This window comes from Limulus polyphemus, unplaced genomic scaffold (genome assembly GCF_000517525.1).
Source record: "Limulus polyphemus unplaced genomic scaffold, Limulus_polyphemus-2.1.2 Scaffold5, whole genome shotgun sequence".
Lineage (NCBI taxonomy): Eukaryota > Metazoa > Arthropoda > Merostomata > Xiphosura > Limulidae > Limulus > Limulus polyphemus.
Window position 1 is genome coordinate 825,748 of NW_013665615.1, and position 21,207 is coordinate 846,954.

At 36.0% G+C, this 21,207-nt stretch overlaps 1 protein-coding gene across 2 annotated transcripts in view; it reads right to left on the reverse strand.

Annotated features, from left to right (window-relative positions):
- The window catches only part of LOC106472885 (zinc finger C2HC domain-containing protein 1A-like), a 95,811-nt gene that overhangs the window by 52,779 nt on the left and 21,825 nt on the right, over positions 1 to 21,207 (reverse strand). For both annotated transcript variants that reach the window (XM_022403062.1, XM_013933591.2), the window contains exons 4-5: positions 19,265 to 19,384; positions 11,448 to 11,586 (exon numbers count right to left, since the gene is read on the reverse strand). In XM_022403062.1, the coding sequence (XP_022258770.1) occupies positions 11,448 to 11,586; positions 19,265 to 19,384 (259 nt within the window). The remainder of the gene's footprint in view (positions 1 to 11,447; positions 11,587 to 19,264; positions 19,385 to 21,207) is intronic.

Below are 21,207 nucleotides of genomic sequence, written 5' to 3' on the forward strand. Positions count from 1 at the left end.
GTAATAACTATTTGTAATAACTGTTATTGTAAATTGTACTGTTGTGTGTATATTAATACGTATTTGTGTTAAAAACGAAAACGGTGTGTATCAATCTTGTTGGCAAATATCGTAAATTGACTAATATATTGGCATATCTAAATACTAAATCCAACATACAACTTAACTACTAAATTTAGATTATCAATTAACTTGGCTTCGAACTATTCAAAATTCTAATATGTAACATAATAAATTGGGGGCTCGTGTCCGAGATGTGAATCAGAGACAAAATTCGATCTAAATTGAAATTGAAATCATAAATGAATTTATATTTATCTGTGCCAACAAGATTTGATCATGTCTGATTATCAAGATTTTCTTGCATCACCCTCCCTAGAACAACTAAAAAAATATAACAAAAATGAATTGCTCGAAATTGCCAAAATTTCAGAACTAGAAGTTAAGAGATCAATGAGAAAAAATGAACTAAAAAAACATATTATCAAAATAAAATGTGCTTCCATAAATTCACCTGTGTTCATTAAAACTTAAAGTTGTAAAAAATGGAAATTCACTTTCCAGGATGTAAAACTTTGGTCAAGGTATGCTATGAATGGCTTCTGAAGCATGGTTTAGATCTGTTCAGCTTCGTGAAGTTGGGAAAAGTTCTCTACTGGGTTTGGGCTATTGTTTGAAATTCCACAAGAAAGTTGCAAATATTGTTGTTCTTGATATAAAAGCACGTAACTGAAATATGGACTTGGACTTTATGATTTGTGGTAGTAAATTGTTTTGGTGACTTTGGACAGGTCTAGAAATGAGCTAACAATGGGTCTCATCTTTGTTTTTGATCACTTGCTTAAATTAAAAATAACTATTTTATCATATCAGTATTATAAGCAAACTAACTTGTTTTAAAATTGTTAATAAGTTTTAAATGCATTTTATCTTTGTTTATAAACTTTTTTTACATTTTGTTTTGGTGATTTTCTTTGCCCATTCAAGAGTAAATTAGATCAGGAAGACCTAACACAGTGGCCTTCTTGGCAATGCAAAACTTCATAGGGTCGAGTGCAAAATGATTTGACATACACATTTTGGATCTCATTTTGTTCTATGAAAGACATGTCTTTTCCTATCATAATGCAACATCACAATCCAAATAAAATATAAAATTATAAAGCAAGCTTTATAAAAAAATTATGATTGTAATTGTTCCAGAATTTGTTTACAAATATCATTTTCTTCTAGCAACATACCAACAAATTATGCTTCAGTCTCCCGCTTTCCTTCACAGCATTTTAAAATCATTTGTAATTTTAAAGAATTATGAATGAAATTGAATAAATAAAATTTCCTACTGAATACCTTTCAACTCTGAAGAATCAAATACATATATACATGTGTGTAGATGTGTGGAAGTATGACTACAAGGTTATTTTATATAATTTTTTGAACTTAATGGTGCAATTTTGGCCCTAGAAAATGGGTGCATTTGGCTGGGCAACAAAGAGTCATTCATATATTCACTGACTAGTGCTCTCAAGACTACAAAAATGGTCATTCATCATTCAGGGAAAAAAAAGGAGAAAATACACCTGAAGTATGATGTCTACCAGCCTATATTATTTCACCTCAAGGTTACATCAAACACATATCAAGGTGAAAATGCTGACCAAACATGCAGCTAAGAGCTTTTCTACAATGATAGGTGAATTGTGTAAATCACTAGGGGTTTCCTGAAAGCTTAAGCTTTTTCTGAGCTGAAAAATGCTATTTGTTTCAGCAATGCATCATTCCATGGAACATAAACATTTTCCTTGCCTAAAAATCTACTTCTGATAGATACCTCTTCACACAGAAAGTTATCTTCTCCATGCATTTGCTTTAAGATGTGTACATGCCACTAGCCTTTAAGCAACTCCTTCCTAAACACACGAGATTTCTCATGATTTGCCCTACTGCATAATGAAAACACAATCTTCCAGCTCACTAGCTCCCTGTATGCTTTTGCAGTTATGATCTTCATTCTATAACAAGGCAAGGAATATGAAATTGCACCAGAAATAAGGAAGAAGGGTGGGAAGTGTGTGAGAGGGGAGTATCTATTGGAAATATATTTTCAGGTAAGAAAATGTTAACTTTTAATTGTGATACACACCTCTTTACACAGAAAACTAAAATCCCACATTGACATGGTGCAGGGTCTGGCATGAAAGTTACCTAGATGAGTTCCCTTCAGAAAGAGCCTGATGGAAATCCATGGAGTGTGAAACCCAATGGCAGAGGGACCATAGAAGCACACTCATGGGAGATCGCATCTCACCTCTTCCAGGGTACACTCTTCCCCCAGATTGGAAGGGAGAAAGAGGAAAATAAGCCCCATGTATCATGAGTACGGGCGCAATAAGATCATGGCCATCCGAGTACTTGCACACGAGAGGTCAGAGAGCAAATATGTGTAGTGTGGTTGAGACATGTTCAGACCATACTGAGTGCTCACCTCAACTGTACCATCTGACTGACACAAGCTCTGGGAGAAGTGCACAGGAATTATTAGTGTGTGTTGTTCTCAACTCTACCATCAGATTCTTGGACCAACACTAGCTGCAGGAAGAGTGCTCAGAATACATGCCATAGATTGTGTAATATTAGTATGTGCATTGATTCAACAGAACAGTCATTAAACAAACCAATACCAGGCCATCTAGGAACCCAACATCTGGGCAATGGTAGGATAGGGAAATGCAAATGTTGTGGGTTAACTCCAGTCAAACATCAGGCATCATCTGAAAATTTTCATCTGGTCTGCAGTAGGAGAACCTCTACCAACCACTTGAGTGAGGATATATGTTGGCTAATCCTATGCTGATCCAAGATCAGACCACCAAAGAACCAACATCCAGGCAGCAATAGGTAGTAGGATGGGGAACGCTAGCATGTTATGAGTATAGATATAAGAGAGGTGACCTGTGTTACACTGACAGTATCTCCACTATCTCATTTCCCACCAAATAGCATCATTTGCTCAGTCCCCGGCTATTAGGTCTCAATGAGTGAGGGTTCTCCCTCGCTCCACTCAATGATAAAGGGGGTGGGGAGGAATCTGTGGTATAAGAACCAAGAAAAAATGCTTGGATCCCCCATCAGATGCCTGTCAGAAAGGTATTTTACTGGAGATAGCACAACAGGTGACCACATAAACCTATTTTGAAATGCCAGCAAGTGAAAGCCAGGAAAGCCGACAAAGCACACCCTGGTGCTGGCTTTTTCCATGATAGTACAGGGAATAGGTATGATCTGTATTAAACAGTAGACAGTTATGAGAATATATCATAAATATACCACAAATGATCTTGCAGAATACCCCATCTCAACAGTGGGCATATATAAAGCCAGGGCATATGATATGAGTGCTTTCCATTTTCCTGGCTCAATGCAGAATTTTGGGAAATAAGTATACCCTAGGAGGCACCACTAACCACCTGGTGGGATCCTGGAAGTAAATGCCATAAACCAAAGAGGAATGTACTCACCTATCTAAAGATGGTGGGTATATTATACGACAGCAAAAAGAAGCAGGTAGTGATCCCCAGGAGACAAGACAGCCAAATGGCAAAGAGAATGGGTGATAAGTTATGCAAGGTAGTCCATATGTCAGCATGAATGATCTTGTCCAGCAGTGGTAGGAAATGAGTGGCGAGAGAATGAAGTGATGAATCTGATGGTATGAAATGCGGACCATCTGTGAACCACAACCTCTAAAGAAAAGGAGACCAAACAAAGAATATGACAGACCATATTAATAAAGGAAGAAGAAGATTTGTCCCTGATGGAAGAGGAACCCCAGGGAATGAAGAGTGGAAGACAGAAACTCTGAAAGTGAGAGGTATGAGCTAAAGAGCAATTAATGGCACAAAGAGGGCAGAAAAGTCTGTCTGGGTCTTAACAAGCATAGAAGAGTGAAATAGATGGCCAGGAGAGATGGGAAGGGTAGAGGTCTCCTCCCAAAACAGCTGAAGACCGAGAGAGGAAAAACTAGACAGAAGAAAGAAGAATATGAGAACAATGGAAAGAGTACAGGTGAATTCCCTAGCATAAGAGAGAAAAACAACAGAATCACAAGTCAGAATAAAAATAATATGCCTGAAGAGAAGGTGGTAGAAGTTTCAGGTTGCCATGATATGAACTGGCATTAGCAAGAGCATGCAGGTTAAGTGTGTGTATGGATAAAGAAGGATTTGAAAAATTCTGAGAGAACAGGGAAGGAAACACCTTGTGGCATCAAGCAGGCAAAATGTTGAAGGCAAGGCTGCCCAATAATTGGCAAAAGCAGAGACAGCCAAACCCTCTAGAACAGCCTGGTAAAGGGAATGCCCCTCAAATGGGTTTAAGAATGATGCAGAATAATGCCTGCAAAGGAAAAGGATTACCAGATTGCAAAGTCTGGTTCAACAGGCAAAGGACTGGACTAAACCAAATGTGAAGGTGGAATGACAAAATCCATTGATGGAAAAAGAGATGGTAGAAAAAGGAGTAATAGCATGTATAATTGGCAGGGTAAGAGGGGGTTAGGTTGACAGGTGGTAGAGAACCAAGATTAAGCCAGCCAGAGTGTACCACCAAGAGGAAACGACAAGGAGTTCTCTAGTCAAGGACAGGACCCAAGGTAACAGCTGGAAATGTGGGTGAGCAATATAGCAAGTAAAAGACCAGACCGGGCAGAAGGCAGCAGCAGCCAGAGCCAGGAGCTGGAGAACAGATGATCAGAAGAGAAAAAGCATGAAAGTGAGAGGGTTAGCTAGACAACAAGGAGTAGAGACCTCATGTGAGAACCCCCAATGGAAACATGGGGAGAAGATATGTACTGCACACAGAACACAGTCCGGTCAAGAGAGACAGTCTGCAACCCAGTCATAGTTCCAAGAACATGGCAGGAAAGAAAACTAACCTGTTGAGAATTGAGAAGCAAGGGATTTTGGATTGGATTACCCCATGGTGGTTAATTTAGGAAAAACAAAGGAGTTGTTGGAATGGAACATGACTAAGTAATCCCCTAGAAGTGGTAATGACAGTATCATGCCCAACAGTGTACCAGAAGTTCAATCATGTGGATAGGGGGAGATGACTCATCCTGGGTACATATGCCAGATATAAAAGAGGCATTCAAAGATGTTCCCCAACAAATGGGGGAAGTATAGGTGGAGTTGCAGGTCCAGATTGGGTGGAAGTGATGGAACACTGATGGTAACAGGAGAACAGTCCAGCCACTCATACAAATATTAAAATGGAGGAAAGGACAGGAGAAAACTGAGGCCAAATAATTCCATGAGGCATCTCACTAGTTGCACCAAGATCAACTGAGGAGGTGCATATGCATGGGATCCAAAGGGATAAACAGTCCTCATGAAGCCATGGTCACCAAACACATTGGACATAGATGGAAGTGGAAGGAGAAAAGGAAACAAGAAAAGGGCTAAAAGGAGAAGGGTAAGAGAAGTGGAGAGAAAGTCCATGGGTAAAAAGTAGAAGACCCCTGTGTGGACAAAAAGTGTGATCACAGGAGCCCAAACCATGACAGTTGGGCACCCATGGAACCCGACAGAACAGAACCATCACCAACGATCTCAATGGGACTACCTCTGGGTAGAAGAGGAAGTTGGGATTCAAAAAGACAGGGAACTAAGGGTTAAGAAGAGGTATAATGGTGGAGGGTAGGGTTGAGTACAATGTGGAAACAACTTATGAAAGCAAGGATTGACGATAGTCAGCCTCAACCCACAAGTCAATCAAATCAGGAATACCTCCAAACTTCTCGACAAAGAATTGGTTTGGGTGAAGGGTTTGAAGAATGGAAAAAAGAAGTCAAATTTGGGATAAGAGAGTATTTCTACCCAACAAGCTTCAGTAACAAGGAAGTGAGTGAGCAGGAAAGGTAAAAGGGGAAGAGCCACTGTGGAGAAGTGGATGGAACAATAATCCCCTACTAAGTGCTCTGGGGCATGGTGAAGTGCTTCAAACTTGAGGTGTAAAGAAAAGAGATAAAGAACTGTGGTAAAAAGGATATCAGAGAAAGATAGGAGTATTAGGTAGTGGAGGGCTGGATGTCAAAATTCAACTCCCACTCCCAAAAAATGCAAGAGTAATCCCAAATGTGAGAATCTTGAAAGTGGGTGCAGAATCGAGAATATAAGAATCAGGCTTAATGTCGCAGTAAAGGAAGTGGTCCAGGAATGGAAAATGATATGAGTTAGGATTTGGAATAAGAAGTGCTAAGGAATATAATATAGATTTTGAGTGCAAAAGCATAGAGGGAACTAATGCGTGGGGAGGTTATGTTGCCCTCCTACTAGTTGAGGGTTTTGGCTGCATAATAACACCATTCTGCAGTAGCACAAATTGTGAGTTTAGGTGGGAGTTGTCTAAAGGCTAGTGGCATCCAAATCTCTAGGGCAGATGGATGGGGAAGATAGCTTTCTGTGTGAGGAGGTGTGTATTGCCTCAGAACTAAGCATGCAGCAAGCATCTGTCAGAATGCTAGAAGCACTGCACATGAGGAAAAAACTTGGAAGGTGACATCCAGAATACTTGTCTATGAAGATGATAGGTGCAGGCTCCTATTCTCACTGCTGTAGATCAACAGCAGAGAAGCAGAACAGATTAAACATTCAGTATTCCAAAAGACTGCTAAAGGAAATCTTGATCATTTTTAAGACTGGTTAGATAAATTGTTGCCTGGAATTTGTGGAGACAGGGATTAGTAGTGGATGTCTTTGAAATCCACTATGTCATAACCATTAGGATGGTTTTATGACCAATTTATAGTCATGCATAACTATAAGATGCATTTTCGTTAAGATATCATGTGAGAAACACTGGATTATTTTTCACAAGGATAGCTTATTCTATTAAATATGATACAGTGTTAAAAAAAATTACCACTTCATAATTACAATACTACTTGAAGTCAGTTAAGTGAGATACCAACTTGCATTATACACAAGTAAGTCCTACAGCCAAGATGTTTTACAAAAATTATCAATATACAGCTGCAAAATCACAAGTATGACTATCATTTGCTGTTTACAGTAAGTAAGTAGTGACCTATGAAATGCTAACCCTGACTGGTCTGTACTCATGTGAGCAGTCATTCATAAGCCATGTTTTAACATTGTCAAAATCACGTTCATGCATGTAGCTTTGTGTGATGTTGCACATGATGTATGATAACTCATAAATATCTAGAGAGTAAGCAATTAATTGATAATTATAAATAAAAAATTGGACAGATGCTTCCTCTAAATATATAAGTTGGATATTCCAGATTTTTTCGTGATCAAATTAAAGGGGTACTGCTGTACGTAAAAGGTTATTTTACTGAGCATAATATCTCCTGTACAAAGAACTCATTGCTAATATCAAGGGTATTTAATTAAAAATGTTTCATATCTTGTTTAATCCTCACTCTATGGGCTTTGTTGATTTGACTGACCTTTTAACCCTATTGCCACAGGTATCCTTTACTGAGCATGACACAAAGTTTTGGTGTCATACATTCAAAATTTTATTAAACTACTTTTTGTTTAAGTTATACCAATTAGAATAGCATAGAATCTTAGCTAATAATCCATATTTTAATAGTATACAAGTTTTAAGTTCTTAATTCAACAAGGCAATATTTTTAAAAATCCTGAATTTCCACTAGTGACACATTTTCTCTTAGCATGTCATCATCCCTATTTGATCCACAACCCTTAAAAAAAACATGAAATTAAACATAAATTACTGTCTATAAAATCATTATTGCTCAGACAAACCATAATTTTTATAGCCTTCAATTTTGTTTGGTTACAGAGCTATCACTTAGAAAATCAGAACCCTCCTGCCACATCCTCTCTCAGAATTCATTGATAGTTCTCTCTTGTGTTTCATTATATATTACCTATAACCACTAGAAAGTCAAGGTTTTTATCTATCAAATGACATATTATATAATGTTATGTTCTTAACAGTTACATGTCAATTTCACTCAGAGTACCAACATCGTTCCCGTGGGAAGGTTAACGACTAGCTTGGATGAATTTATAACAGCTCTTGTTGCATAGTTAGAAAGCCAAGAAAATTTTGAGAGCTAAGTGAATTTGTCTACTTTTTGCATGTTATTAGTCTATATTCTTTGGTGCATTATTAAACTAAATAAAAATTATTAAGTGCATCAGTATCTATAGTATAAAAAAATAGGGTTAACTCTCTTCAAAGAGAATGGTAGCAATGAAGATAGGTTAAGTATTTTATTTTTAGTTTTTCATGTTTATTCTTTATGTATAATCATAAGAATAACTAAAATGTAGAAATAAGGTCTTTTTAGGTTTGTTAAGATTAGATGAGGTAAAATAAATAATAATTATAATAAAAATGTTTCACGAGGCACACAAGCGAGTAGCTCATGGGTAATGTAATTTGATAGTGTAACGTGTGCTGCATGTTTCCCAAGTAATATACAACTTATAATGGCGTGGATAGTAGTTAAAAATGGTTTAAAGGGCAATAAAACAATAAAATTTAATTATAAATAGATGTATACTGTTACAAACTTAGAGCTACTTAGGATAAACGAATGTAGTTTTATGTTACAATTTGAAGTCATTCTAAAAAGAAAAAAGGGTAATTTAGCTTTATTTCTTTCTTGCCCCCCAGTAGCACAGTGGTATGTCTGCGGACTTATACCGCTAGAAACCGGGTTTCGATACCCGTGGTGGGCAGAGCACAGATAGCCCTTTGTGTAGCTTTGTGCTTAATAATAATAAACAACATTTCTTTCTCATGGTTACGAGGTCGGTCGAATTGACTAATCTCGTTTTGGGACAGGGTAGAGAAAATAACAGATAAACTATAAAGGTTTACTGAAAAAAAACGCTTGAAATGCATTTAGGAGATTTTAGGGATTACACAATAAAAATTTGAGATTTTTGAGAGGAGGAAAAGTATTTTTTATTTTAACTGTTATTTTTTATTTTATTTTTTTTATTTTGACTGTTTTCAGTGCAAAGTGATTTTCATGTTAAGATGAAAAATACTTTCCTTCATCTGAAAATTGTCATTTACATTTATGTAGTCTCTAAAACCTCCTGAATAAATATCATACTTTTTTTTCCAGTAAAACTTCCTATTTTATCTGTTATTTTCTCTAACCTGACTTTAAACACATTCACTTGATTTCACCAACCTTGTAATCACCATAGAAAAGTACAATATAAATCTAAGTTACCTTTCTTTTTTTTAGAATAACTGTAAATTGTAACACGATACTACAATTCTTTATCCTAAATAGCTTAAAGCTCATATCAGTATAGATCTATTTGTACTTAATTTTATTGTTTTATTGCCTTTTGATCCATGTCTATATAATAATCCCACCACTCAAACTGTAAAATCACTCAGTGAATGCACAGCTCACATTATTGTATTGAATGCACGATCCTGCTTGTGAGTATACCTCATGACGAATTTTTATTTTTTCATTATTTTATCTAATATAACTTTATCTAACCTAATAAGTTTCTAATTTTTACTTTTATAATAATAAAGAAAGAATATACAAGAAAAATAAAAAATGTCACCTGTGACCTCTTGTTTGTTTTATGTCAGTTGCCAATAAAATATCAGAGAACAACAAGGGGTGTGGCAAGTAGGTCTGATTTTTAATTTATAACTCTATAAACAAAGACTGAAGGCTGGAAAAATCAAGCTTTGCCATAGTAATATCTATATTATAATGAATAATGTATGTTGAATTCTGCACTTCTCAAAGCATTGGTAAATAAATTAGAAAAGAGAGAAGACCTAGAAAACAAACATTAAAATTCTCATAGAAGGGAAGATTGAGGATTTTAAAAATATTTCCATATAGAATTAAAACTTATATAATATTAGAATATGGTTTATTAACTTCATTTTGATGCCAAGTTTATTTGTATACAATGATAATAACATAGTTTAATTAGATTTTGAATGTAACTCTAAAAGTTTGTTTGTTTGTTTTGAATTTCGCGCAAAGCTACACGAGGGCTATCTGCGCTAGCCGTCCCTAATTTAGCAGTGTAAGACTAGAGGGAAGGCAGCTAGTCATCACCACCCACCGCCAACTCTTGGGCTACTCTTTTACCAACGAATAGTGGGATTGACCGTTATAACGTCCCCACGGCTGAAAAGGCGAGCATGTTTGGTGTGACGGGGATTCGAACCCGTGACCCTCAGATTGCGAGTCGAGCGCCTTAACCACCTGGCCATGCCGGGCCCCCAACTCTAAAAGTCATGACATGTGCTCTTTGACCTACCTGTAGTGAAAGGGTTAAAGGGATTTTGCCATTTGTTTGGCCTATTATTTGTAGCTTTTATACTATAGAAAGAGTTTTTTAGTCATGCAGTGAATGCATAATGCTTTGTGTTTTTATGTATTATAATTATTGCTGTCTAACGGGACATTTTTAATGTATTTATGTCCCATATTTTTTGGTGTATAAGTTGAATGGGTTAAATTTTTCATTTTTTCAATATTCATTCATATATATGTCAAAGTGTAGTATAAAATAAGATAACAGATCAAGTACAGTACTACTGTGTTGTATATTGTACACCAGCAAAAGAAAATAGCTGGAAATGTGCAGAAATTTGAAGATAGCAAAAGTTAGTAAAAATACAGAGAAAATGAAGTTAAAATATAATTAATTAAAATTATTTTACTTCTTTTACTTTTCGCTGACAGCATACTTATGATGAGCAGTCATATTTCTACCATTTTCCTTAGCAAATTTTGACTTCCAGCTTGAATTCTGCTGTGTAGGATTTATACGACTTAATGGGAGAAAATGTGAGATGAAGTAGGGTTGTTTTTTTTAGAATTTATACTCGTAACTAAGATTGAAAAGGGTCAAGAGGGTGTAGGCTTATTGTTGGTTAATTAAGCAGGCTTTATTGAGCATTACACGTGATGATCTTGACAGCTAAAAAAAATTCGTACTGAAACATTGACAAATTTTTATGACTAATCCTAAGACAAGTTGATGCGATGTATAAGTAAAGGATCTGGCAAACTGTACTTACGGTGAGTGGTCATATTCCCACCATTTTGCTCTGCAAATTTCTAGACTTAACAGGAGGAATTGTGAAAGGGGGTAGTTTTTTTTTTTTGAGAATTTATACTTGTAACAAAGATTGAAAAGGGTTAAAAGGATGTGAGCTTCTTGTTGGTTGGTTAATTAAGCATGCTTTATTGAGCATTACACACAATGATCATCACAGCTAAAATAACTCGTATTTAATTTATGAAACATTGAAAAATTTTGATGACTAATCCCTTAGACAAGTGGATGTGGTATATAAGTCTAGAATCAGGCAAACTGTGAAAAAAATCTCATCTTATATTATAGGAATTATCTGTATATCACATAGTTAATTAAAATTACCTGCTGGAACTTTATTTGGTTTTGAAGAATTTGGGGACTCATTTTCTTCTCCATTGTCAGGTTTTCTAGCAGCTCTTATGGCTTGGATCAGTTCTTCATGCTTTTCTCGCCAGTTGGACTTTGTCTTTTTCTTTATTTCCTGAAAACATTTGAAAAAGATGCTAAGTGACATTTTTTAGAACTCCAATAAAAAAGAATCAGTTCTACAAGAAATAAAATTTTTCTTTCAGTATCATCTTATCATATGGAAGCCTAAAGCTGGTGGCTGTAGGAGAGAATATGTTAGTTATTGCAAATAATGAAACATATTTCACTATTATTGATAATGGTAGTTATATTCCTACTTAAAAATATCATGATTATAATTAGAAATCTTTAAGTAACCATTCAGGTAACTTATTTGGGTAGTTTGTTTAAAATAGGATAAACATATAATAAAATAATATTCAATAAATAAGGATTTGAGTCATCAGAATATTTTGCAGTCATCTATCATACTCACTAAACCTAACTAAAGACTACCTGATATCTTTCATCGTAGAAAGTTTTTGAATCTTTCGAAACAGATATAATCTACCACACTTTCACACTAATAGACACTTGATCAAGAAACCATAAACTACTGCTCAAACCATTATATTTGCTCTACTATGATGTGAAAAGTGTAATTCCTGTTCTATCCAATCATATTTTCAAAGCTGTTTTATTAGTAAATGATCAAACCATTTGATGTGACACCATAGAAAGATTGAAAAACAAAGACAAAGTAAACACCTGAAAACTAAGAAATGCATAATAATCTTTCAATTATCAATCATAAAACCTTTCTGTCAATTATTTTTTGATATTTGAAAAATGTTTAAAGTTTATTTTATCTCTAGACACTAGTATTGTTGGTCAAATTCTGAGTATTCTTGAATGAGGTTTGAAAGTAATTTTCTTTTCAAAAATGAAAGGCATTTAATTAACTGACAACTCATTTAAGTCTAGGCCCAAAACTAGTTGTGTTTTTAAAGTATTTTGAGGTTTTTTTAAGATAATAAAATATATTAATTTAACATAAAAAGTTGTTAGAAAATGTCTTTAAGTATCTTCAGAGAAGCAAATCTGGGTGTCAAGAGACCAGTGAGCAATTTCTGTCCTGAACCAATGATATTGGAGGCACCACTACCTGATGTTTTTCAGGATCCCAAAAGAGAGAGGCTGTGGCCAACTGCACAGGCCTCTGTAAGTGAAGCCAAAGAGGTCACCCTCTTAATGTACAAATGGGTATGAAAGAGAACTTAAGACCAGTCTAAAGTGTTTTAAACAGGTAACCGCCTGAAATGGATGGATTTTGTGAGCTTAGATGTTCCGGTCCTGGAGGTTATCGAACACTAGGAGGTTGGGAGACAGTTGTGTATAAGCTGCATCACTAATTTGAATCAGTGAAGAAATAAGTGATTCATCAAGCTAAATTCAAAGCTCAGAAGATTAGCACTGAGAGACTGGCCACCTACTTGGATAACCTGCAACAAATGAAAGAAAAGGCCTACCTAGGAATGACATCCAAAGATCAGGAAAAATATTCTTGGGAATAAGTTTATTGATGGAATACCCAATGAACCCATGCAACAACACCTAGGCATGAGGGATATCCTCACACTCACTGAGGCTGTTTCTATTGTGACCAGATCTGAAGTGGTATTAAGCCTGCATTGACAGCTGTAATGGAAATCTGCATGTGGATAGTCTTACAAATGTGCCTCCACTACAGTGGGTTAGACCTATGAGAAAAAGCTAACCAACTGCCCCCATAGGTTGGAAATATGATGCAACCACACTGGTTTCTAGATGGGTAGAGCTACCCAGGTCCACTCATGAGGTATATACAACAGCAAATGCTGATGCCTCTGCCTAGACATTGTTCAGGATGGGTAAAGCTAAGTGTTTGTTTCACTTATGGATTGGTGTGGCATTGGTGTGGGATAAGTAAAAAACCGAACATGAGGACAGAGGATCAAATGGTGGTAAAGTAAGGGAGTGAAGAACCACATTGACATCCCAATCCAGAAGGACTGCATGCCAAGGAGGACAATGAATCCATAAGGAACACAACAATAGGAAGAGAGTAGGAGAGGTATAAATGTTACAGTACTGGGAAAAACAAAAAGTGTGGGATAAGGCAGCCTGATAACTAGCAATTGAGGAGATTGAAGACCACTGATCAAACAGCCAAATGAGGAAATCATAAGAAGAAGACCAATGGCAGCAAATATTCCACTTACATTGATAAGCATCCATAGATGAAGGGTGTGTGGAACAAGCTAAAAACAAAATGACCTGCTGGCACAATCCGGAACTCCTCACCAAGGACCAGATAAAAACCAGGAGTGAAGATGGAGGATATGAAGGGCTGGGTGAAATTCTGGTAACCAAAGTTGACGTAGAAGGGATGGAGTAAAAGGAAGAGATAATGGTTGGGCAGATTGGAGCTGGAGCAGCCGTGGAAACCACTGTTGTGCTGGCCAATAAGGAACAATTAGAAGGACCTGACACAAAGAGACGTGAATGATCGAAATCACCCTGAGAAGAAGATGGATGCCAGTGCAAGTGGATAAGGAACCAGAGACTAAAACAGAGGTAATTTGGTATTGAGGGGTGTGGCAAATACATCCAGGTAAGGAGTACCCCACCAAAGGCATAACCACTGGAAAACGAGAAGATTGAGAGACCACTTCTTTGGATAAACTTTGTTGGGAAGGGAAAGACAATCTGCAACAATATTGAATGCACCCAGAACATGGCACGCAAGGAGACAAATACTGACCTTGTGGGCCCAAAAATGGAAATCCAAGGTTCAACCACAAAGGGAACAAGAACGGGTGTTGCCTTGATGAGTGATAAATGCCACCACCAGAATTGCCAGAATGGATAATAACCAGACATTTCCTGGCAAGATGAAGAAAATGATCCAAAGCATAATCTATGGCCAGAATCTTCAGGATGTTGATATGGTAAGATCGTTCAACAGGAGACCACAGTCCTGAAGCTTCCTGTTGATCGACCCATGCCCCCAGCCCTGGAGGAAAGCATCCATGAAGATATGCAAATCTGAATGTGGAGAATGAAGCAGAACACCCACTGTGTGAGCCCTGTCCAACCACTAGTGCAGATTGTTGACAAGGGAAGGAAGAAGGGAATTAGGAGCTTCTAATGGATCCCATTGATTGTGCAGGGCCCACTGAAGAGACCTCATAAGTAGCTGACCTAAGGGTATAAGGGTTTCCATAGAAGGACACATCCCCAAAAGTGATAGAACCTCATGAGCAGTAATAGAGAGAGCAATATGGGCATGGAGAACTGAAAGCTCCATCGAATGGAGTTGAAGAAGAGTAGGTTGGGCCAGACTGAGTTGAGTGTTGAAAAAAACACCCAAGTGGAGAAGATATTTGGTAGGAATAAGGAATGACTTCTCCAACTTGATTAACCAACCCACACAAGCTTCCTCCAGGAACAGCAGATGAGTATTATGGGCGGACTCCTGTTTGGAACAAGCTAACAGAAGCCAGTCACCCATGTAATAGTGTACGCGCAACCTCAGAGCATGCATATGTCAGGCAAAAGCCTTGATCACTTGACAAAAGGCATATGGGGTCAAAGTATATCCAAAGGTAAAGGTGAAAAATTGATAAACCACCCCATGATGAACAAACCGAAGGTAGTGCCTTGAAAGACGAGATGTTGGAATATGTAGATAAACATTCGGGACATCTACCTTGGTTCCCTATAAACCTCGAGAAAATGCCCACCTGAGGGTGAGAAAAGACTCCATGGTAAATTGGGGTAGAAGTAAAAAGCGATTGAGGTGGGACAAATCAATCACAGGCCACCAGTTCTTGGTTTTCTTGAGTACTACAAACAGCCTGGAATAAAAACCTGGAGAAGGATGAGTTACAGGTTCGATGGCTTTCTGGAAGAAAAGATTTAGTACCGCCTCTGATAGATGCTGACTGGTGGTAGAATCCCTCGGCAATGGAAAGAATATGGATACAAGATACAATGGAGGAGGGGAAAGGAAGTGGATGACAAGTCCCTTGGATAATACCTGAATAACCCACTGATCTGTGATGAAAACTTGCCATAAGGGAACAAAATCAGTCAACCGACCCCCCCACTGGACTGGAACCCACCGGTACTGTTGACGACATGTCCATCGGCGTTGAATAATACAACAAGAGGAGGAACCCCTGGAGGTAGAAACTGTTAAGGGCTGGGAAGGAAAAGGATGGGAAACAGTAATAGGGGCTTGTCTAGGCTCAGAATGAGACAAATGATCAACCAAAGATGAAAGGGTGCTGTCTCACCATTTCCAGAGTCTCGGGAATATTTCCAAAAACAGACCGCCGGAGAAAGAGGGCCATATAAAAATCCCTGAGATAAGTAGGTGGTAAACAAACTTGAGGCTTTATAGTGTCCCTCCAAAGAAGATCCCAACAACAGAGATACAATGTGTGTAAGGAAAGAGACAAAAAAGACAAACTTGTCAATAATAGAGGTAATCAGGGAGAGGCTATACCCTGATAAAACCTCAGGATCATGATGGAACATCTCGGAAAGAAGGTGGATAGTAGACAAGTACTGTAGGAGAGTTGATAGGGTAAGATGAAGGAAGGAAAACTGGTCATGGGATATAAAAACAGGATGATGAGGGTCTGCCCTCCACTCGTACAAAAGCAATTCCAACTGTTGAGAATCAAGAAATGGAAATTCAGCTTGATGGTATGCTAAAGCAAACTGATCTGAAGCCCATGGAGGGTGAAGCATGCTACACCCTCAAACAACTGAGAGAAAAAATGCTCTGCATGAACCCTGATATATAGGGATGTGGGGAACACAAAATACTCAGAGGAGGGGGGGTATCATGTAACAAAGAAGGAAGGGGATTATAAGAAATTGGGGAAATGGATAAAACAGAATAAAGAAATGAAACTGGAAAAAATAAGTTATCTTTAAATTTGCAAACTGTTTTAAAATTGAAAAGAACAATTCCACTTTGGAATGAATGGCAAAAAAAAAATTCACCAAGTTTAAGAAAAAAAACATGATTGAAGAGCACAATAAAAACATCTTGACATGAGCACTGCCATAAGAGAAGTGATAGTTTGGTAGAATCAAATAGAGGAAGTCACATGCGTCAGGAGAGTTGTTGCATGATGATTTTAAACCAATATTTCAATGAGGTAGGGTGCGTCTTTAATCTACTCAAAATTTCATATTTTTTTTAGACTAAAATACATCTTAGTTATTAAGCTTTATAAATTATAGTGGAATTGTATGGTATTAATGTAGTAATTTATGATTTTTTTAGTTATTCAAATGTATATATAAAACCTAAAAAAATATTTTCTTTCATATCCTCCATGTGCAAAATTTTTAAAGGCTTAGCAACCTAAGTCAAGTAGCAACCAAGAATAAAGGTCATAACTAGAAGAGATAATTCTTTGCTTTACTATTCTATGTTTAAGAACTTACTTTAAAATAGCAATAATCTACATACATATATATAATGCATAATAATGGAAATCTGACTGTATTTTACAAAATACTAGTCTACAAAAACACAGCCAAGACAAGTTACTTTGCACAGACCAAAGGTCAGCTTTATGTTATTTAATATGGTAATATGAGTGCACATGAGCCACATCATTGTAATTTCTGTATTGTTAGCCAGGCATGGCTGAAAGGTCAATATAATAAAAATAAAAAATATATATAAATGTATAATGTTATGAGATTCAAGCTATTTAGTCTAAACATTTATGTTTTCATGTTATAATTTGTGTTCATTCTAGAATGAAAGAGGCATAATTTATATTTATTTCCTAATTTTTTATGGTGGTTGCGAGATCGGTAAAATCTATTGAACCCGTACAGAGATTAATTACTGAAAATAACGGATAAAATGTAAAGTTGATAATTATTTTGACATTATAAATACTTCACATGTGAAATTCTAAAATTTTCTGATGCATAGAAGTATTTTTAATTTTAAAATAAAAATTAGTTTGCATGATAGATAGGCAACATGTGAAAAGATAAAATATACATGAGAAAAATATTGCTTTATAAGCCTTAACACTTAATAAAGAAATTTGATATTTTGCATATGAAAGCATTGTAATGTTTATTGATAATCTGCCAAATTTCATTAACAATTGCTTATTAATTTAAAAGTTATAGCATGAAAACTATAACAAGAACAAAATGGTTACGAGGTCGGGCACAGGAACTGAGCTCGTGCTGAAAGAGTTAATACTCTATCCCTATTAAATATCCTGTAACCCTGTGTTTCAAAAAATTTCTGTCATCAAAATCATCTATGTTTAACCATGTTTCAGTTATTCCCATTATATCAAAATCCTCCATTCCTGCCAGTGCTCTAAAATGATATATTTTACTTCTTATATTTCTAGCATTACAACAGTAACAATTAAGCTTATCCTTATACATTAGGGTGGTCCAAAAATATAAAAACGAAAAATTCTTTCACGTGATATTTGTCTATATTCCACTACCACTAACGATGTTGGAAATGAAATAAATTGGATCGATTTGTGCATATTTAGAGGTGGCGCAACTTGAACACTTCAGTATCATTATACATTATAGGGAAGGCCAAATGAGATAGATGTTCTTATGGTTTTTATTCAGTAACAAAAACAAAACTGCAAAAACCACTAGCAAACTGAATGAAATTTTTAATAGCATCCTGCATATCTGAATACCATGTAACTATACTAATAATAATACAACAATTTATCATATCACTTATGACATGAATTTTCCTTTCTGAGGGCCAGAAATGTTTTTGGTGTAGTTCAATTGTGAGAAGAAGGTATTGCTTTTGATCTTTGCCCTTTGTGATAGAAGAATTAAATGTTTGAATCACAACTTTCAACCAGGCAGCTGCCTTCTGCACTTCTTTTTATTTCAGAATCCCTTTCCAGTCTGCCAGGTCTTTCGCCAGAAATGCCTTTGCTTTCTTTTTCCCATTTAAAGTTAAGATGTTGAATATGTTTAGAGTCCTGTTTGTTACATAAGATTGCAAAGGAGCCTTGATATTAAAGTTCTTTCCCTCTAGACAATGAAGGTTTTCATTCTTCTATGGAATATCAAGATTCTTCACCATTTCACATTTAGTAGTTATCTGAACTCTATCATCAAACAGAGCCAAACTTACCAAGTCTTCTGATAAATACCATAAGTGCTGTTTAAAGCCTGCCTCTGCAGCATCGACAACTGAATGATCTGAAAAACTGACATCATCTGGCAAGATGTTAGATTGCTGCCTCTTAAATCTAGAAAATGCATGGTACATGACCCAATTATATTGAATTATAAGATACTGTACATAATAATATAACAAACATTCAAGATCATGCAACAGTATCGTTGTTTGCCAACCAATAAACAAAGAGTAATTAAGAAAATTAACTGGAGAAGTAAACTTGTGGCAAATTTCTTCAAATTTGCACAACCCTTAAATACAGATGTATTTAGTTTAAAATTCATTCTGAAGTCTGTCTCCATATAAGGTATGAAAAAATGCATCAAGAGCTCTCATTTGTACCCTTCCATTTTTTACCACATGTGCATGGACCAGCCTACTGTACATACAAGTATTTCTAAAAAAAAACATAAGCACCAAAACAGAAGTGCCATGCTCCAACGCTTGTTCTTCTGTTGGTTGCACGTTTTTGTAAAACTTTCATTATGCTAGTTTTTCTACTAATTTTGTAATTTTCTCTAAAATTTATACAAACACTTCTAAATACCTTTATTTGTTTTTTCACTGGGGCTGCAGTGATTTCAGTACCTTTGATTCTCATTTTAGATGAATCGAAAACTTTTCTCTTTTTGGTCTTTAATTTCTGACATATTTTCTGATGGCGTTCCTATAAAAAAAAGGATGATACACCTAGAACTTCGAATAAACAAAACAACAGGCATAAATAATTATCACATTTCCATGAATTATTGAAAATGGGCACAGATCATATTGTTTTGGTTTTTAAAGCTAATTTTTTTCTAGGTTAAAAATTATATTGTTTCTTATTTTAGTTGTTTTTATTTACATGCAGTACATGCAAAAATACTGTCCCATTGGATGCACTGTAAGAATGATTATAGTGTGGCTGCAGGAAAGTTTAAACAATTTTGCATCTGGACCCAACTACTGTCATTGCATAATAAATTTTAGTGCAGAGAAAATATTTTCCTTAATGCAGCAAAGATATGAATAGAGGCAGAAAAAGAGAAACATGGATTCTGATGCAGGCTTTCTTTGTAGGCCCCCCACCTCCTTTAACTTTGAAGAAATAACATTTATAAACAAGTCAGTTCAACTTTTTAAAACTTAACAACATTTAACTATCAAAATACCAGCTTATGTTGGACAATCAGGCCTGCTAACAGGGGGGGGACAAAGGGGGCAACTGCCCAGCGGCCCAGGCAAATGGAACCTGGTTATGCCGTAAAGCCTGCAAAGCATATTTAGGCTATATCTTCATTTAATGATAAAACTCATAGTTTTTGGCTTTTCTTTGCATATAGATGCTTCATACATTAAGAACAACTGAAATAATAATTTGAGTAACAATTAATATGTATTTGTTACTTCATAGATTTAATAGATAATTGTTGTTACTTTATTAACATATTTACGCTTATACTGTGAAGTAAAAACGGCTGCTGCTATGATTTTGTCTGGTTTATGAGCTCGTTGCTGTCCTAATTTAGGATCTTCTTTTTAATAAATTCTTGAAAATGTTAAAAGAGAGAGAGAAAGTGGGCCCGTGCTGGCTCTCAGTGTTTCTGATGACAACATATACAACAATCATGCTTTTCATTGATCAATTATCTGCTGCACGTTCAGTTTTCTTGCTTTTTATTTTAAATAAATAACATTCCCAAATCAGAAAGTCTGCACTGTCCCATAGTGCTCATTAGGTAGTTCTTTATTAATATGAGTTTTGAAAATGAATGTTCAGCATTTACCTCTGTTACTGGGATGGTGAGAAATAGCAGAAGTACAGTACAAACTTCTGAAAAGCTGGATGTTAACACACTTTTGTCAACAATTAGTACTTTTGTTAAATCTTTCACTAATGATTGCTTCAATATATTGATTTTAAACATACTCTGAATGACAGCAGCTGTCCAGGAAAAGCAGGAGAAATGTCTTTGCTGAAATGATTGGCAAGTTTTTCATAATCTTCATACATAAATCATCATTACTTGCAGAAACAGAAATATTTGGCTTGATTACTCTGACTATATCTGCAACTGCCTGTAAACTTTTAACTCGAATGAAAAGCTATGCAATTATTATATCTAAGCACCTGCAGAATACATTCACTTGAAAAAAACCTTCTGAGTCAGCAAGTCATTCCTCTTCACATAACTCATTAAAATGACATTTTACTTTCCTCCAGTGAATTTCTTCAAACTTTTTTTGTCCTCCTCATTTTTCTGATAATTTAATTGATGTATTTTGGGCTTCTTGGAACTCATTTCAGAACACAGAAAGATCTGCAGTGGCATTGCTTAGCAAATTTGCTGCTTTGTAGAGGTCTGTGTCTTTAGATTGCAGCAATTTTTACACAACAATTACCCTTTCCAGAATCTTTGTTTGGAGCATAACAAGAAAGACAAAACAATTTCTCTAATGATTTCTCTTATGCTGAAGCCTCCTAACACTCTTCTACATTTTTATTCA